The sequence below is a fragment of the Cynocephalus volans genome, chromosome X (genome assembly GCF_027409185.1).
Source record: "Cynocephalus volans isolate mCynVol1 chromosome X, mCynVol1.pri, whole genome shotgun sequence".
NCBI classification, from domain to species: domain Eukaryota; kingdom Metazoa; phylum Chordata; class Mammalia; order Dermoptera; family Cynocephalidae; genus Cynocephalus; species Cynocephalus volans.
Window position 1 is genome coordinate 92883783 of NC_084478.1, and position 21324 is coordinate 92905106.

Consider the following 21324-nt stretch of genomic DNA (forward strand, 5'->3'; position numbering starts at 1 on the left):
AGAAGTTGCCTTGGCTATGTAGTTGGTCACGTTTTGTAAGGAAATGAAACCTGGATTTCACCTTCTGAATAACTACCAGCCTCTAGAGGAGAGGAGCACAGGAAAGAAAATACCTTCATTTCAGAGAATTAAAACCTTGACAAGTAGACTTAAAACAACTTTGCTACGGTGATCTAACCACCATACGCTGTGTGTGAAAGACCATACCTTTCCCCTGGAACGTACACTGCTTGCAAATTTTGCTCATTATGAGCTCTTGTAGTACTTTTGGGGCACATGACAAGTGAGGAAAGAGAAATCTTGATGTACCATTTAGGACATGGGGTTCTAATCACTGGACCTTCAAAGCCCATAGGCGAGGGAGGAAAATGCAACATTCAAGAGTGCAAACTCTCGCTCTTCCCTCATGTTCTGTAATGACTGTTTTGAGTCATAAAGGACCTTCCCTATCAGTTTTAGCGGAGGTAGGGCAGGGCAATCCTGAGACAGAGAAATGGAGACACAGAAATGCATGTCTGTTCCAGGACAGTGGTGGAAGTGCTGTAAAATGAGGCGTCCGTCTGCCACCCACAAACCAAGTCTCTGGTTTCCAAAGTGTTCACAGGCTCACCGAGCTTCCTGAATGTCAGTGCGTGGGAGCGGGTTAGCAACCAGCAACTCTTATCTGAGTGCGATCTCGGACGCTAGTTGCTGTGTGCTCTGGATATGTGAGGAATTACAGCAAGCGCGCTAGGTGGGCTGGAGAAGGGCTGAGCTGTTTACTTCTGAACTCAGGGGAATCTTTCTCCTGGAAGCTGGGCGAAGTTACCCTTTAGCCCACGCAGAGTTTGGGAGCAATGTGTAAATGGAATTGGAGCTGCCACCGCACTTTCTTCGATTGAACCCGGGTGCAGTGTGGCGGGAGGGGGATGGGGAAGCACGTTCAGGAATTCCGCTTTGTGTTCCTTCCCCGACACTCGTAGGGCGTGGAGGGGATGGGTTCGTAGCGTAGGCCACTTTGAAAGCTCTCCGTGACAATGGGACTTTCTCTCGTTAGACTCCGAGGCAAAAAGGGGAGGCACCACACCGCCCCCTTCTAGGGCTCCATCTCCATTCACTGGCGAGCCCTGAACTACCTCAGGTAGTCGGAGGCCGGCCAGGGAGTCTCCACCTCCTCGCCGGCGGCAGCCATTCGGCGCGCTTGGGCGCCGAAAGGTGGGGCCCATTGGCTGGGGGGCGCTGCCAGTCTCGGGAGGGGGTGTGGTGGGGGTGGGGTCTCCGGCCGCCGCGGGTCGGGGCTGCTCACTGTTTGTTGGGTGGTGGGTGAGCTTGAGTGTGATCCCAGCTGCTGGAGACTTGCGAACAGTTCGGAGCAAACGAGAGCGCACCAGAGAGGGGGCCAGAGTGAGGGGAGTGAGTGCGAGGGGACCTAGAAGAGACAGGGCGAGTAAGCGAGGGCTAGAGGACCCACTAGTGAGACGGAGTGACCATGGCTGTCTCCTCACCTCCGGTGATCTCTGCAACTTCTAGTGGCGCCGGCGTCCCGGGGGGTTTATTTCGTGCTGAACCCCTGTATTCGACTCCCGGAGAGCCCCCTCGTCTCACCCCCCATATGATCAACAGTTTCATGGCCAATAACCACAGCGGCAGCGCCGGGGTTGGTAGTGGCGGCGGCGGCGGCGGCGGCAACACCAACACCAACGAGTGTCGGATGGTGGACATGCACGGAGTGAAGGTGGCTTCGTTCCTCATGGACGGCCAGGAACTGATCTGCCTGCCGCAAGTCTTTGATCTTTTCCTCAAGCACCTAGTGGGCGGGTTGCACACGGTATACACTAAGCTGAAGAGACTGGACATATCCCCCGTGGTGTGTACTGTCGAGCAGGTCCGGATCCTCCGCGGGCTGGGGGCCATCCAGCCCGGGGTGAACCGCTGCAAACTTATCACCAGGAAAGACTTCGAAACTTTGTTCACCGATTGCACCAATGCCAGGTGAGACACTCGTTCCTTGACTAGCTCGCTTCTCTTACCCCTTTGCCTTCTTCTGCATGTTTCATCACCCTCACCCAACTTTGTCTGTAGAGTGTGAGTCTTAATTAGCTTGCCTCTACTCTTCACTCTGTAAATCGGTGGGGAAAGGGGACTAGAAGGACTCATTAATTGCGGGTCTCTTCTAGTTCGCGCTCAGTGGTAGGGCTTGGGTCTAAAATAGTCCCGCACAAACTTCAGTTTGCAGTCCTCTACTGAAACTTTCCAGCCTTTCGCCCTTATCTTGCATGGCTTTTTGGCTGCTTGTGGTTATTCGTTAATTTCTCTATTTAGTTTTTTTTTTTTTTTTTTCCTGCTCTTTTGTGGCCGTACGGGTCGGTTAGGTTTTCTCCTGAACACGGACACCAAGGGCTTTCTCGGGGGACTGGCTGAGCTGTAAACTGGGCTCCTAAGCTGGCAACCCAGAACACAGCATTTGGGGGATACAGGGGGTCGGAAGTATACAATCCATCCCAGAGGGTGATTCGATCCCCATCCCGTGTGTTTGTTGTGAGAGTGCGTGGGGTGTGTGGTGTTGCTGGTGGTGGTGGTTGTGTGTGTATGTGTGTGTGCAGGTGCGTGTGAGGACGTTTGCTCATGCCTGCTGTGCAAAGCTCCCCAGTACACGATACAGGAAAGTCGATGGATCCTATTTTTTTAAAAGGACAACGACAGATATCACTTTCCTGGGATCGTCCCTTTTGGGTTATATGCAGAAGCCAATGTGGGGCATGAAACGCTGGGGCTGGGACTGGGCTGGACTGGGTTGGGGGTTGGTGTAGAAGTTGGAAGGTTTTCTAGAGAGGATGCTCTCAGCTCTTCCTCCCAGGCAAACAGTTTGAAGGATCCCATTCCCCCAAAGAGAGGATTCCTTAAATGATGATGGCCAGCTTCCCTGGTTGTAAGTGTACCTCCTTCATGTAACAGTTTAGAAGTACATTGGGGAATGAATGTCCATTTGCGTATGAGAAGCAAATTGTGTTCAGTGTTTCTGAGTAAAAAAGGAGGGGGAGGGGAGAAACTATATCAAGGTTATTTGACTTTTAAAACACCTGTAAATTAGTCTTCTTAGTATTTATTTCATCTCCAATCTGGTAATATCTCAGGAAGTATACATTTGGTACATGGGATTGTCATACAAACCAAAAAATCACCATCATCAGGTCAAAAGGAGCAAAGGGTTTTGTTGTGAAACAGTACATAACTGTCATTTTGCAAAAAACTTCTGCCGAGGTACGCTTTCTCAAAATGCAACTGTAAATCATAAGATCTCTGGGTCTATGCACTAAAACTGTAACTCGGTTGCCACATCTGTTGTAAAACTCAAATTTCAATGTATAGTTGAAGTATACTGACAACTTGTAGACAAACTGTTGCTTACTGCTAAGATAATGCTACAGAACTTACAAGGGAACGTTTTCTTTTTCCCTTTGAGCAGTGTTCTGTGTTCAAGCAATTAAACAGAAGCCTGTTCCTATGAGAACTCCTATCTGATTCATATTTAGGGCTTACAAACCTGGTTTACTAAATCACCTTTTCTTAAAGAAGGTAGATGGCCTTATAACACAAAGGATAACGGCTCCCTCAATAAAACAAGCAATTATGGGTTGTAAGAGTAGAAAGAAAATTTTATTTTGACCACAAAGCCTTTTACTAATACACAAACTCAAAGGGTTACAAAGGACCTCAGATGGGGGCCATCTAATTCACTTGTTGTCCTTCAAAAACATTCACATTTAAATAATTACAGACACGAAAACCTATCCTCTTATTTACCCATCTCTCTCTCTCCCTCTCTCCCTTCCTCCCCTCCCTTCTCTTACAAATGTCCATTCTGAAAGTGGAACAATTATTACACTTAGGAAATTCTTTCTTCCTTAATAATTAGTTTATGAATTCTTGAGGAAAATCCAAGACTTTCATTTAAAAATAAATAGATTAGTATTTCAATGTGATTTTGATGTTTCCTCTATAAATAGAAACTTTTCTTTAATTGATTTTTATTAGAGCCATTTACTAAGGGGAAAAATGATAAATTACTTTGTATCCAGAGGCAGGTGGTCTTTACTATTTTTGGATCCTGTTACACAATCTGTTTTTAGGTTATTATTTTAATATAATTAGGTTTAATTTACTCCTTATCACAGCATTTGCATTAACTTTTAAAATTTGAATTACTTTTGCATACGTGTGTGTATAAAGGTGATACAGAAATATTAAATATGTAGGAGAAATATATTTGTGATATGATGCATGGGCCTTCTATTGCATTTTCTTTTCTTTATGAGTATTTTATTTATTGCATGCATTTTCTATAATTGTGAGTATATAATTGTAAAAATTTATTTATTTATTTATTATTCTGTGAATGCAGTCCATGAATGAAGATGAGGAATATTACTATATATACACCTATATTGGAATTTTTAGGTAGGAAAAACACAATTTCTGGGAAAAATCTAATTAATGATAAAATAACATTATCAAATTTTACTGATGTAAAATGCCCTCATAATCATGCTGTTAAAAATTATAAAATATGATAATGCTTATAGTAGATGCTTTATACCTTTAAGTCACATTATTTACAGAAATGTATACTTTGAATCATTCCAAAAGTCTGAATTTTTTAGTGAAATTAGTGTTTAGACCAACATTATTTCTATGACTTTTCTATTCAGTGAAAAGAAATGTGAGGGATGTAAATACGAAGAAGGTCCAAGAGAGAAAAAATAAGGTAGATGGGACATGAGGCCTGTAAGAGAGAAAAAATGTAGGAAAAGAGCAGAATGATGCCATGAGAGGAAGGAAAAGATGGAGCAGAAGAGCTTATAGAGATGCCCAAAGAAGATGAGTGACATGCCAATGGAGACCTGGCTAAAGAGGATTGTCCTTCAGGACTCATGACTTCTTAACCCCTCTAGCTAGGTGGGGGAGGGAAATGCAAGGGAAAAAATACACGTTCAATGAGTGGAAACTCTCACATACTGTTCTTAATTGAAAGAAGAGATTCATCTTCATCTCTCGATGGATAAATTTTCATAACGTATTGTTGAATGGAAGGCCTATTTGTAATGGTGTCATTGGTAATTTTCTTTTCCTGTATAATGAACATTTCGTCCCCTCTCTGTCGAATATGTGGGGAAAAGTACAAGTCATGACTTAGGGTATTTTAATTTGGAATGCTTCCAACACTATCCCAGAACACACAAAATGGTCTATTTTCAAATTGGTCATTTTCAAGGACCTTAACATATTGCCACTAAGAGGCATTTTGATTAGGTTCAGTGCACAGTTTTATTAATGTGCACTGAAGAAAAATGAATGAGTAAAATATATACACGATTATTTCTTTGATGATACTGAAAGTCACAGCAAGAACTCTATCAGTACCTTGTATTAACTATTTTGTTGTTAGCCAATTATTGAAATATTCAAAGTTGTCTTCCCAGAAAAGAAGTTGGGAAATGATATCTGACTCAACTACTAGAGAATAGGAAGACTAAAACTTTTGACCGTTCATTATTCTATTAGATAAGTCAAGCTTTCCATCACTGCAGTTTCAAAGGGCTGTACAATATTTTTCTTTCATGCCCTTTGACTTCAGAAATTGATTTAGGGAAATTATTTTGAAGATTATTAAGAAAATGATGACAAAAAACACTCAAAACCAAATGGGAAAATTTATTCTCTTGTTGTAGATTTTTGCTTTTGCAGATAAAGTACTGTGATTTTTGTTTAATTTCTTGCACAAGAAAACTTGGAGGTTTTAATTTGAGAGAGAGCAGGCAGATTCAGAAAGCAAATGTCTAAAATTCTCACTCTTACACAATGGATTTTCCTTACTAAATTCCCCAAACTTTAATGTAGCAGCAAAATACAAAATAAAAAATTGGTTTCACTATGAAAATATGAAGATCAACCAACACATTTTAGTGTTCTCTTTTTGTCTACCTATCTGTATAAAAGTAACATTGTCAGATTTCATGAGTAGCAATTCAATTTTGTTTGAGGACCTACTGATTAAATGTTATTCAGTCACTTAAATGTAGTTGAATGGATGCTTGAAGAAACAAGAATGTATGATTAAGAAAACATTTTAATAATGTATTTGAAGACATGATTTAACATATATTCAAATGAATAAGGTTCAGTTTTATGAATTAAAATTCGAAATGGTCCAATAGTTTATCGTTATTTTCATAGTACATAAACAGAACATAAATGTGCTTTTATATTAGAATAATTTTTTGTAAATTATAATGATTTTTACAACATTTTAAAACTACGTTCAAATACTGGAAATATGACTATTGTAAGCAATCAATGAGTTTGGCTTTGTATTCATACTTGCTAAATACTTTATAGTTCATGATCCATACAAAGTAACAGTTTACTTTGAAAATTGATGTGTTGCATTTACTGTAAAGTTAAGCAGAATCAAATTTTTGAAGAACTTGTATCACTTTCCCGGGCTAATATTTTGTATGACTTACATTTTCAGAAATGATAAAAAGGTGTTAGAAATGAATCTGGACAGTAATTGCAGACATTTTATTTCATAGGATGATGAGGGGATAGTCGTCATGTTTGTTAAAAGCAGTCTCATAGTCAACAATGTTCTGTCTTTTATTAGAAGAATGGTGTTAAGATTATAATTAAAGCAATCCAGTCATGTCAATGCACAGAACTTCCATGTGTACATTCATTTTAAATGTACACTTCTGCATAACCAAAAATTTTTGTATTTATCTAAATACTTTAACCGGTACTCATATTTGCCTCAAACACTCATTTATTACATGATGGATACTACATTAAAGAAATGATCCATGACATGATAGAGTATATCTTTGGATTTTCATGTATGGTATTATCCTCAATGTGTAGCACATGAATGCCAATAAATAATTAGGACGTGATGGTCTTCAGACATTAATGTTTTATATGGTCTTACTCAGGAAATCTCTAATACTTGTAGAAGATATCAAGTCTGAATTATTTGATGCTTTTTAAAGTAACCTTATTTTGTCTTAATGAATTTCCTAGATGTTTTCAAAATACTTCTAGTAGGCAAATATAACTGTGAGAGTCCCTAATCAAAAATATATTACATTTCAGTCGGCAGTCTAGATCTCCAGTGGCATTTTATCTCGTGCATTTAAAGACACAAATGATTTAGGTATATCCACTCTATACATTTTAAATATGTGTTAAAACTACCCTAATTGATCCAAAACTGAAAATATTATGTTTTTGGAAAAAAGACATCAAACCTTTTTTTCCCCAAAAGCAAAACGATTAGATATTAATGATATTCTTGTTGCATATTCAAAAGGTCTTTGGCAGCATTTTTTTCTCCTTTTCTTCCCTTTCACCATCTCAACCTGCAAAACTCTTCACTGTCACTTCAGATCACACAATTCTAGGAAGATAAAACAACATTTAAATACATTGGCTTTGGAAGGGAAATTGAGCATTTGCACCCAATAAGCCTGATTGTGGAACTGCATGCAAATTGTGTTTTGATTTATCTCTTTTACACTTTTTTCCATTTGAATTGATCTTGCATTAATTTCACCAAGCAGCTCTGTGAGGCTGCAGATGTTGCCCTGTGTTTAATAAATCAATGAGACAGATCTGAATGAATCACTTCAGATGGATTCTCTGCTCGGTTTGATGTCTAGATGTTATTCTTAGCTTGTTATCATGACAGATGCATTAATGTTCCCATACACTGCCAGCAATGTCAAAGAGATTGAAGCTTTTAAAGTGGCGGTATCCCTTTTTCCATTTTCTGCTAGAACAACTAAGTTTATTTTGTTTTATTTAGGAATCAGAGAAAAATATTAAACCAGTTGTAAGATTCTTCATGGGAAAGGTTCTTAATACTCATGTTATATTGTTAACTATTCCAAAATGATGGAAATCAATATATTAAAACCAAAATATAGTGTTGCTGCTTAATAATGCCTTCACACTAATATTTAATCATTGAAGGAAAAATGAGAATTAGTAATATATGATTGGGACCCATTGAAAGTATCATTATATATAGAATAATACTGTATCAAAATTGATTTCCTAAGGGTGTTAGTTTTTAAATCCTTACTAATAAGTTTTTTGTTGGCTTAATGCAGCTGCAATATACACTTACCAAGGGATTTAGAACTCCTTCAGGATTTCATTTTTTTTAGTAGAAAGGAGACAGTCTGTCCATTGTGTATTCATCATTTGCTCACTTTGTCATGCATAAAATCTTAGATAAGTTTGTTTCATTTTAGTATATTTCAGTTATTCATATTCTGGGTAATTATTTGTAAATCATAAATCATTCAATAACAGTAAATACTACTTATATAGTTTAATTTCTTAGACTACAGAAAAGCATATTCATACCAAAGGAACTTTAATAGAACTCTAGTGAAATTTATTACCTACCTAAATCAAATGTCATAACTACCATACTTATTTCATTTAACCCATGGCTTCATTATCTTGGTTTTGGGAGACAAACAATGTTGTCAATTGATGTGAAATATTTTGAATTTAATGTTGTAGGTGATATAACTTTTTAGTTAATGTCTGATATTTGAAAACGGAAATGTTAAAAAGGAGTTTCAGTTTTCCTCTTGTTCATTTCTCTGAAGAACACGTATTTTAAAAAATCAGCTTTTAGAAGCAGATCCCCTTTGCAGGCCTTTACAGTTTTCTTTAACCATAATTTTATTGTTACTTTTATTAGAATAAGAAAATAGGAAATACTAAGTGATACTGTTTAGATCTCAAATTGTTCAGGAAAAATTTTATCTTCTGTGTTACGCTAATCTTGGAGGCTTAGGATACATGCTATGATCTACAGTACAGTTTAAAGAGAAGTTTATAATGACCTTCAAAAAAGTTACGGACAACAGATAACTTTCTTTTCTAATTTTGTTTAAAACTTGTGAATGTCTTCATGGTGAGATCTCACCACATCCTTCTTTAAAACTAAATTTATGTTATAATTGGTGAAATTATTATACTGAGACTGTGAATATAAAATGTAGTATAAATCGTTTTATGCAAAATCGAATATAATATATTTAAGGAGAAAATTGATATCTTTATCAGTACCTGTCCTGATATCCTTAAAAGGGAACTGAATTTGTTACATAAAACAATATCTTCTTTTGTGATAATAATTTCTGAGGAGTCATTTTTAACTTCCATAGTATTTATTGTAAAACTTCATTAAGCCTAATATTTTGTATATATTACACACCTAATTGACGTTTGTTAAATGAGTACAATCGTACACACACAGAGACACACACATTCATTCTTCTTATCAGAATTCTTTGCACTAATTGTTTCTTAGAAAGCTAAGTGAGAAATAGTTACATAAAGTATGTGGTTATTAAAAAAGACTCTAATCCTGAAATTTTAACTCAATATAAAACCATTTGTAATCATGCCATAAACTATTTACAAATATATATGTAAAGGTATCAAAACCTAATATATGAAATTAGAATATTTGAAATGAAATGTATCTTCAGAGAAAGTGTGACTTCTTGATACTTCCTTTTAGTGAAAACCCAGGGGAGATGTTCTAATATTATGAATAGGCAAGAATTTATAAATAAAAAAAGCTTAATACAATAAAATGATTCTCAGTGATTTAGATTTATAGTACTTGGTATCAGCTCTAACCCTTGTGGCAGTTGACTTGTGATCCTGTTTTCAAATAGTAAATGTGTATTTATCCAAATTGAGTTGGTAAGAAGAGAGTTTTCCTCTCTTCTTTCTAGAACATGAGAATAGACACACAAATATATATTAAGAAGAATGATTTAGTTTTTTCCTGGATAATCTTAAAGCCCAATCCAACTGAAACTCAAATTTGCATGAAGTATCCTCCATACTACCCATTTAAAGGAATAGCTTAGTTCTTTCAGGTGTAATTAATTTTGACAAGTAAAATTTCCTTTCATGTAGGACCCCTGAGGTTGAAACTACTTGTATCTATGTACTCTTTTGACCCATTACAATTACTTAGTTTATTAGAGCAAATTGTGGTGAAAAGTTTCTAATTACACTACTGGAAAAAATATATAGTACAGAAAAATTAAAAAAAAAAATAATGAGCCACAGTATTTTTATTGCCATGCAACCTTTATATTTTTAAACAAGCTGACTGCTTAATAGTGTATAATGTAGTGGGTATGTTAAGGTATAAAACATTCAATTGCAATTGTGTCCAGTGATCTTATCAGCTTGCTGGCAACTGCTAGCTGGTAACAGCATTTAGGCTACATTTAGTCTATCTGCTATTTATGTGATGGGTTAAAAAGAAAAAGTAATATTGATTTGTCTCTGGATTAAAGTTTGAAATGGGCAACAGCCTGAACACAAAAGGCCTTTTTTTTTTTTTATGATTTCTCAGCTTGCCATTGATCTTCTAGTTTTATTGCATTCATTATTTATTAAAAGAATTTGCAAGCTAAACATAACGTTAAGCTAGTTTGCACACAGGGACCGCACTTAGGAAATTGAATGGAAATTGCATTAGAGATGAACATCTGTGCTATTTTTCCACTCATGTGTTTATGGGTTTGTATAAAAGGTGTATTGGATTAACAGTTATAACCATTATAGCTTACAGCAATATGTTAGATTCTGAGTTATTTGGGAAGGAATCTTTCTCTCACATGTTTGTCTAAAAAGTATCGTACTATCATCACAAACAATATTTAGATAAAGTTATTTTTATTATTATACTGTTTATGCATTATCTACATTATGTATCAATTGTGAGATACCCTGCTGTATTGAAGTAAAAACATTTTTAAAACATGCTTAATTAGCATGTAAAACTATACTATCTCTTAATGGCTTCTGGTAGTAGGGTACCTAGGTGCAATTTACACAGTACCTATTTTAAGAATCTTGAGTTTAATACCGTATTAAAGCATACTAAATTCACAGAAACTATATAAAAACTTCAATAAGACCATCCATAAAATGTTATTATATATGTACGTTAGGCCTTGATGCTCCTGAAAGGATAAGCATACAGACACTAAGACTTGTTCTACATAACACTGCCAAGGATAGGGTGGGATGCTTTATGATGTGGTTTTCTTCTTGAGTTCAGTTCAAGGAAGTTTAATTATAAAAGCTCAAGTTGACCTCATCTGGAACAGTTCTTCTGAGAACATAAGTTAGACCTCCAGTGAGTATCTTCTTTGCTATATTGTCTTTAATCTGTAGACATTTGGAAAATTAATTTCTGTCTGCTTAGTTATTGGGATTTAACTAAATAAAATTAAAAAAACCTCTCCACAATCATTTTGATCTCTCATGATTAGAATTGTTATGATAGCCTCTCTGCATGGATGTGTGTGTGCGTGTGCGTGTGCGTGTGCGTGTGTGTGTGTGTGTGTGTGTGTGTGTGTGTGTGTAGCCAGCACTTATTAAGGGTATACTGTGTAGTGCCAGGCAACGGATCTACGTGCTGTGAACTGAATGAAGAAAACAGTCTCTTCTTTCATGGAACTTGCATTCTACAATCATACCATCTTTAGCTTAGGGGGTATAAACCATATTATCTTGCTATTAATTTAATAAATTATGAAATCTTTGAGATTACAAATTATTGCCGTATCTATTGTTGAATAATCCTTAAATTTCTTTTACCATATCTGCCTCATGTGTTGTATCAGTAAACACTAGATTCTTTTTCAGTTTTCAGATTAATATCAGAGAGCTTCAACTAAAAAGTTAGAATTATTAAGAAATTAAACAAGATATTTTAGTTTTATGCATATGAAACGTGTACTTATGTTATAAATAATGTACACATGAAGAGGAGGTTGGAATAAAACAGGCATTTCCACTTATGAATAACTATATAATGGGTGTGCTGCCAGTATGGATCTGGCCTTCACATCTTGGGCATGAGGGGTGACAATCAGCTTTGTAGCTCATGAATATTCGTAACCAATTTTTTTAAAAAGGATAACCATAGTTAATTGACCTTAGTATCTTTTCTCTGATATATATTTGCTGCAAGGGATATGAGTCCTTAAAATTAAAAAAAATTTAATCTACAATTGAACATTTTATTACAAAAACATATGTCTCACAGAATGGCTAATTTTATTAATGTTGCAAAACTAGCTTCCATTTGTCTTAGAGTTTTAAACTAGTCAAAAAAAATAGAATGTCAAGGAAACTTCCTCAAAAACAACAACAACAACAAAAAAAACTAGTCAGATCCTCAAGCTTAGAGCTTCATTTGCTTTGCATGTGGTCCTATACGATACTATATGTCAAAAATTAAAATTGATGAGAAATTTATTTGTTTTCATTTGTTCAGGATACATTGACCTTTATGTGTATTATATTTAAACAGAAATAACTTTGGAAAACAAGATTGTTTGCAAACATGTATAATTAAACATTTAATGTTAATGTTAAACACACTACTTTGAAAATAGCCTGTAATCTGCTAACTGATAAATTTATTTTGTGGAAAAATTTATGGGTACTCTCTAGACTTTTATTCAAGGAAGATAAAAGGGAAGTTCATTCGTAGAAAAAAAAATTACTGCACAGTGCATTTTATGCATAGTACACAAACTTTAGGTCTCACATCATAAGCCATTTAGAATTCAGTTTGAACACATATTTATATTATATGATATTTTCCAATTTGACCCATTTGTCACTTCATTTCAATGAATATTTAATAAGTACCTACTATTGCAAGGCTACTTATGGGGAAAGTAGTGATCCTAAGGACTCTCCATGTTCTTATTGTCTTATCTCCAGATTACATAGGCAGAGTTTTATTGTTATGTGGTTAATTCTGAGCTAACTTACATTAAAGGAAGGAACAGTAAATGACATATATAATTCAAAAACATAGAAAATTAAAATAACAGTAATTAGGCTTTGCAATGCATTATAAAATATTCTCAACATATTTACTTGTATAAATACATTTTGCTTATTCTAATATTAAATTTTATTTACCTTTTATGAGCATTCACTGGCGAGAAGGAAAGATAACTCAGAAACATGCTAAGGTTGAATTCAACCTGAAATTAAATGCTTTGTTTAGAAAATACTTGAAGCAGACATGCTGAATATACGTCATAGCTAACAGAAGTATGTTAGTTACATTACTAAATTAGCATATTTTGCTTGAATTTACATTTATGTTGTCTGTGGAAAGATTTATGTTCTTATTGGTTATACTACTCACTACAGGCTATTAGCAGATGAAAACCTGGCAAACTGTATGAGGCCGGTTGTTGACTTTAACACACTTTCCTGTGTTTCGGACCCCTAAATGACCATCTTCCATAAGTTAAATAAATATGTTGATACCAGAGGAATCATGGCTTTTGGGTTAAAACACACTGATGAATATAGCTCTCAATTGGATTTTTGTGATGTGTTTCTACTCTGTGAAAGGAATAATTAATTGATTTTCAACTTGCAATTAAGAAAAGGAACATTATGGTCTTGATACTGATCATGTCCTGGCAAGAGCAGTCATTTTGATGATGGGCACATGTTGAACGTTGTGACCTCTGAAGAAGGTAGTAACTACTCCAGAGCTTAATTGGTCCAAGGACATTTGGTATAGCCACTTTCTTACATTTGCAGTTGTTGTGGATTGGTCCTTTTCATAGTAGAGGACTGACTTTTTATTTCTAGGTTTGTGTTATTTTAGGGGCATGTTCTTTTCCATGAGGTTGTATGATGTTTATATAATCCACATTCTGCCAGAGTTTAAAGCTTTTATTATTCTTTGCGGTTTAGTCCCTTTGGATTGAATGACTTCTCTGCGGTGTATTCCGTTTGGTGTTCTTGTTGTTGTTGCTGTTTTTATTTTATTTATATGTTTTTTGTTTCCAAGAGGGCTCTCAGTTTTTAAATGTAAATACAATCCAAGAAATTACTTTTTTAAAAGTGTTTTTCTATATTAGTGGAGAAAATGTAAAAGTGTCTCAAATGGATTCATGTTCCATCAGAGAAGGGGCAATGGAGCTCAATAATTTGGTTTTCTGTCCAGTTAGGAAGCCTCTTGATTTTAAAGATAGGAGGAGTATAATTTGGGTCTGTTAGCATTGATGTAGTTCTAGTTGGGTATGGGCAAAGAAATGAAGATAAATAAGGGCGGAAAAAACTTGACGAGAAAAGATTTCTCTTGGAAATAGAGAATGGATTGAGAACTAGCAGGTAGATGAGAGGTAGGCAATATAGAGAATACTGTTGGAAACCTTTCCATAGAGTTCCTGAATGAATTATCTTCTTAATTGCCTTGATTTTATTTTAGTGGCTAGCTTCAGCAGATTCATGAAGCGGAACAGAAGGCATAAAAAATATTAGGTGTGAATAAAAATGAAAACACTAATGGCAAAATGTGGAAATGTTATTCCCTTTGAGGAGAACTGGTAGCATTAGAAACCATAATAGGACATTTGTATACATGTTGTCATTAAAATAATATTTCTATAAATGTTACTTTCCTTGAATTAAAAAAAATTGCACAGTGTCCACTTACGTATCTTTAGTAAGTTTTCTTACTATTCCTGGCTTGTTAGCTGGATTCTAGCTTGCCATAGGACATTTTTGAAACACATGTTGAGTATGAGTTTTTTAAAAGAGGTTAAATTTTGCCTTTGGGTACATGTGTGAAGTTTTTATTGTATTCAGTAGTACCTAAGTTTGCATTTTAGGGAGTAATTTGAGCCACTGCATTCAAGATTATTTAAGGAATATTAAAATTTGAATTAAAGAACACCAAAGTGGCATTTTTGTCATTTTTGTTTTTAATAGGTACAGTAAAGTTTATATATTTACTACATGCCTTTTGTCTGAAAATATATCTGAAAGTTTAAAATTACTAGCAAGGTGTAATAGTAAAAACTTTGCATGTGTATACTGGTTTACAGTTTATATAGTGCTTTCACGTACACTGGCTCATGTAATCTGATCCTTAGAAGAGTCTGTTTTATAATTTTGTTGTGAAATTTCTAAATTTTTATAAACATATGGCTGATCACTTTACAGCATGGTACTTCTGGGGATCACCTAATCTCATTTAGAATTTTTTTACTCAATGCTAAATCAGCATCATCCATAGTTATAATGAAGCTTACAATATTTCTAGGGAATAGTAGTATCTTATGTTTGTGCAGAAGTTTACAGGCTTGTTCATACACTATCTGCATTTATTTTCATAGCAATTCTATGAGGCAGGTAATCTGATCTGGAGCTTAGGTAAGAAAATGGGAATGTAGACAAGTAAAATGAATTACCTAAGGCCACACAGACTAGTATAGGAATAGCCATTTCTTGAATCTAAGCCTTCTGTTCTGCCTCCTCTGATACACTATGCTCTCTACACTTCTCTTAAAGTGGTAAGTCTTGAATGATGGATGTGAGCAAACAAGTTTATTTAGGTGGTGGATTGTTCCAGGTAGTCAGGGAATTATAGAAAATCTAGTGGTAGGAAGTAGAGAAACTAGAAGGAGAAAGTGGTACTACACAAAAGCTTCACCATAATGTCTTCAGGGTATTGCCCTGACGGGAAATACTGCCTTGAGAATGATAATGTCTTCAGAAATATAGTAACAAAACTCCCTTTAATGGAGACTCAGTTCCACATGCATGTACAGAAAGGTTTTAAGAATCAACAAAAGCTTAATATTTTGAATGAAAAGTGTGTAGAGATGGCAGCAGTTCATCAAAATATCATATCAAAAGAATTTGTGAAACTGGGACCTAGTTACTAAAAATTACGAGTTTTCTTTTGTGTTCAAAATCCTATGCTAGGATCTATGTATGAATGCCGTCATAGAGCTTTAAATCCTATTGTAGAGATAATGCATACACACAAAAAAGATGACTATTTCTTCATTCATTCACCAAATAGCTATTGGTTGTCTACTCTGTGTCAGGCACTCTTCTAGGTCCTTGGGATATATCTGTTAAAAATAAACAGGCACTAGTCCCTGTCCTTGAAAAGGAGGTTATATTCTAGAGTGTGGTATTGTGGATATGGGCAGACAATAAACAATATTCATACTAAAGAAGGAAATCACATTGTGTGTTAGAAGGTGGTAAGTGCGAAGGAAAAAGTAGAGCTAGTAGAGTAAGGTAAGCGTATGGCGGGATTGGAGTTAGCTGCAGTTTTAAATAGGACGGGCATTGCAGGCCTTATTGAGAACGTGAGATTTGCTCCCAGACTTGAAAGGCAGGGGAGTTAGCCAAGCAGAATCTGGGGAAAGAGTGTCTCAGGTTGAGGAAATGGTTTGACCAGAAGCCCTAAAGCAGGAGCATACCTGGTAGGTTTGAGGAACACTGAGGAGGTGAGTATGGCTGCAGTGAAGTGAGTTAGGGGAGAGCAACGGGAAAAAGATCATAATGGTTATGTTGGGAAATCATGTAGGGCCTTTTAGGCCATTTTGAGGACTTTGGCTTTTACTCTGAATGAAATGGAGAGTCATTGCAGCATTTTAAGCAAGCGTGTAAGAGAATGTGACTTGGGTTTTTACAGGACGACTCTGGCTTCTAAGTTGAGAATAGGCTTCAATGGGGCAAGACTAGCAGCAGTTACGATGCTGTTGCAGTGAACTGGGAGAGACATGGTGGTGGCTTAAACCATAGTGGTAGAGTAAAGGTGGTAAGAATTGGTCAGATTCTGGATAGATCTTGAAGGTAGAACCAGTAGTACTTCCCGATGGATTAGACATGATGTGAGAGAAAGAAGGGTCACGGACAACTCCAAGATTTTGGCATGAGCAACTGAAAGGATGAAATTTCCATCATTTGAGAAGAGGAAAGCTTAAAGGTAGAGCAGATTTTTTTGGAGGGGGGTTAGTTCAAGAGTTCAGTTTTGTATGTGTTAGTTTTTAGGTATCTTTTAGTCTTTTAAGCAAAAATGTAGAGTAGACAGTAGATACACGAGTCTGGTGTTTGGGAGAGATGTCTGGACAGGAGATATACATTTAGAAGATGAATGACTGACTGTAAGTAGAAAAGAAGGGGTTTTCAGGGACTGAATTTTGGGTCACACCAACATAAAGAGATTAGGGAGAAGAGGAAGAATCAGCAAAGAGTCCAAGAAGGAACATCCAGTGAGGTAGGAGGAAAACCAAAAGAGTGGTTTTCCAAAAGCTAAGCAAAGAAAATGTATTAACAAGGAAGAAATGATCAACTTTGTCAAACACTGCTAAGTCAAATAATGTGAGGACTGAGAATTGGCCATTGGATGTGGCAATGGAAGTCACTGGTTACCTTGATGAGAGCAGTTTTGGTGGAGGGTTGGGAATGAAAATCTAAGTGGCATGCGTTTAAGAGAGAATAGAAAGAGAGAAATTGGAGACAGCGTATAAACAACTCTTTCCAGGGATTTGCTACAAAGATATCAAACAAACAATTCAGTGTGGGAGGAAGTAGCTTGAGAGCAGCGGGCACAGGGTGGGTGAGTCAAGAGATTATTGGTTTTTATTAGGGCGGAAGAAATAACAGCATATGCTGTCAGGAATAATTCAGTAGAAATAAAATAAATCGATGTTGTAGGAAAGAGGAAGGACTATTACTGAAGTGATATTCTTGAGTAGGAGAAAGTGGATAGGATCCAGTGCACAAGTAGAGGCATCAGCTTTAGATAGGAGTAAGATTAGTGCATCTATGTTAACAGGTGGGAAGGCTGAGTATGTGGATGGAGATTCTAGGTGATACAGTATTGGGGCTCTGTGGAAGTCCTCTTCTGATTGTTTCAATTTTCTCAGTGAAGTGGGGAACAGGGTCATCATTTGGGAGTGAGCATTGGAAAGAAGATGTTGGAGGTTTGAGGAGAAAGAGAAAGTGTGTAGTAGCATTCTCGGTAAGTAAAAGAGTGAACTATTATGATTGCCAGGCAGCATTAAATGCCCTTTGAGATTTGTGGTCATAAATTCAAAATGGTCAGTGTGGTTGTGTTTTATTTTCACCATGTAGAGTTGCATAGTACTGGTGCAAAGTAGGCAAATAATTGGATTTAATGAAAATTGTGGTTTTTCTAAGCAATATGAGTATAATAAGGCGAGAGGGGTGAGAGTTGAGGGTTTATGAAAAAAGTGATTATAATGACTGAGAATGTGTTTTAAACTGTTTAGTTAAAAAGAATATCAAGGAGGTGAGAGACAGTGAAAGGATGTTAGTTTCAATGAATTGGAGGTTCCAAAAAGGGGTCAAAAGATTGTCGGAGTTGGAGTGCTAGAAGGAGTGAACTAGGGAGATAGTGGTGGTCTAAGAGTAGGATTCATCAAATTAAAAATATGGAAGAGTTGCAGTTATTGGTAATTACAAAGTTTAGGGTATGACCATAGACTTGAGGGTCTGAAGTGAAGAGGATAAGATTGTTGGACAAGAGGAGCTCAAGAAACTGAAAGACCAGAATGTTGGTAATATCGTCTACGTGTCCATTGTTTATTGAAATTGCTGTGGATTAAGAGAGGTGTCAATGTATTGCATTTAAAGTTTTGTACTACATATAGTAATGCTATCAGACTTTGCTTTAAAAAAAAAAACTATTCTTATCTTCTAAAATTTTAAAATTAAGGTTGTTGGAATTAACTCTGGGAACTCAAAGTGACTGATGTATTGTATTAAAAGTAACTCACGTTCACTATATTATGAAGATTTGAATATTTACAGTAACAATCTCTGATTTGTTATGAGGGTGCTGTGCTTCAACTAAGCTTTCTTTGAAGACTATGGTGAAAAATAACGTTTTCTAAATAATTGAAATAATGTTTGGTTTACTTCATCTAGCGTTAACATTATTTTACAATGGAAGATGTGCTTCATTTTATTATAAACTGATTTTACAACAGGAATATTATTTGTCCCATGATGTGGTGTTTGTTGATCTTATTAGTATGTCGTATGTTCATGAAAAGTAAATTAATCTCCTGTTTTCATTTCAGCACATCGTTATTTTATAAACAGAGTACTGCAAATCTGTTAGACAGAGTGCAGAACTAAGAAATAGTAATGGTTCTTTACCTATCGGTGGTTCATAGCATTCAAAGTGGCAGAAACCAAATCAATATATATTTTTAACACCTGCTGTTTTCTGATTCATGCTTTATTAACCTCACATGGAAGTAACTTAAACAGCTCTTGTTGTAGTCACCACTTCTCACAGCTAGTCTTGGGATTTTTGTGATCTTGGAGGTTTGGTGATGAAGTTATAGTTAAGCTTTAAATCAGGTTCTCATGTGAAATTATTGCAGAAAAAAGCTAAGAATTTGGTGATCTTGATCTTAATTCCTTGCTAATTACCTAGGAAAGGAATTTTCTCTGGTGGGGCTTGCCCAGACATTCACCTGGCATCTTAATAGAGTAGTTGGTAAGAAAGGTTTGGTCAGCATTTGCAAACTCCCATTAGATCCTGTCACTGATTCTGAGTGAGTTTTAATTTCTGCAGCTGGAGAATAGCAAGGGAAGCCAGATGTAGTAACATCTGCTCCTAAGACTCTTGTTTAGGAGGAAAAAAGGCAGTTCTATTGTTAAAATTTGATTTTAGCTCTGTTGGACTGATTAAAAAAAATCTTGTTTCCCCTCTTTATATAGCACTGAAAAGAGACATATGTAAGCACTAAACACTGGGTTATCTCAATCAGGAGAGGCTGTCCAAAGTGTTGTAGAAAGACTATTTTAGTCACTATGACCCTAATCTCTGCTACACAAAAGCAAAGGAAAGAAGTGATTACTCATCCTTCCTGATATTTCAAATCTGATGCGATTAGAACTTCAAATGAATATTTTATTCAAGCATGAGTCATTGGCAGGTTTGTTAAAACTGAATGGAAGTGCGCTGATGTAATGTAAACTGCCCGAGGAAACTGATATCAGAAAATGGTGAGGTTGAGATTCCTTTCTAGGAATAATTGCTCTACTGAAGGTCTTGTTGAAAACAACCCTCTTTAAAGATGTAGCTGCAGTCTTACCTTCTCTATGATGACTTCCCACATCATGCATGGTGATTTGCTTCTCTGAACTTTTATCTGCAGATAGCCTATTTTTTTTTGTTGTAAATTGTCGAGTTTTAAGGTGTTTATCTTTTCTCTCTCCCCAAACTAGCTTGTAAATTCCTCAACTTCAGGAACAGTCTGATGTGTCATTTTATCACTCACAGTGCCAAACATAGTACATGGATGTAAGTACTCAAAATGTTTTCAGTTTGTTAGTTTGACAGTGTAACTATGATTTATTATAATTAAATGTATTTACTTTGGGAAATGTTTATATTTTAAGAAAATTTATTGCTATACTTTAGGGGTATATTTTTCTGATTCTGATTGACAGCCTTTCTTGAACAATCTAAGCGTAGGGACTCCTGTTCTGTCTCAGATAGACACACTTGTCCTGATTCCAATACTTTCTAGATATATGACCATCTAAGCTCCAGTTTTTTAATCTAATGAAGATAATATTACTTATATAACTTATGAGATTGTTAAGACCAATTGAGATTGTGTACATGAAGTGCTTACACTTAATAAGAGTTTAGTAAATGTTAGCTCTTATCATTACTGAAAGTGGTGCTCACACTAATAAATGTGAACACACACATATACATCCATTCAGAACACAAGAAAAATAGCAAATTTTAGAATAAAATGAACCAGTTTTCAGAAATTTTTGCAACCAGGACTAAATTATCTGCTTGACTGTGAGTGACACTATATGTACTTCATTTTGTAGGAAATTTTTGTATGTTGACTTTCTAGGCTGATATGGCAGCTGGTAGGCCATTTATTACTAGTTCTATTTTGGTGGAAAATTCAGCCTTGTGTGTCATTTAGAGTTTGTGACACATGTACCCTCCCAAGGCTTAATGAGATGTCTGCAGATGGGCTGTTATTTATTACAGTCATGTAGAATAAAATTGATTGTCTTCTAAAATTAATTTTTCATTTGCCTCCAGCCTTGCTTTAATAGAGGACACACAGTTGCCTGTTTGCAGAAATACTGTTTAATCACATTAATATCTCAGCCCCCCAGGCTGAAGAAGATAATTGTACAAACGAACAGCAAAATCTGTATCTTTAACTTCTTTTTATGATTAAATTATGCAAATGACTTATCTCCTGCCCTTCCAAGCACTAATCATCTAATTAGGAATGATGTGTTAAAGGGATGGTTTTGAATCAGGAGAGGGATGAATGCAGGAAGCAGAAAATGGGAGCTGACAATGAAACCACTGAAGGTACAGTAATGTATAGTAGATAAATCTATGTATTTGGTACAAAAAGAGATGGG

General features: G+C 35.9%; 1 protein-coding gene across 1 annotated transcript in view; it reads left to right on the forward strand.

Annotated features, from left to right (window-relative positions):
* Nucleotides 1-1468: 1468 nt before the first annotated feature.
* DACH2 (dachshund family transcription factor 2) overlaps nt 1469-21324 on the forward strand; it is a 551156-nt gene continuing 531300 nt past the window's right edge. The window contains exon 1 of the mRNA XM_063084695.1: nt 1469-1971. Within this exon, the coding sequence (XP_062940765.1) occupies nt 1469-1971 (503 nt within the window). The remainder of the gene's footprint in view (nt 1972-21324) is intronic.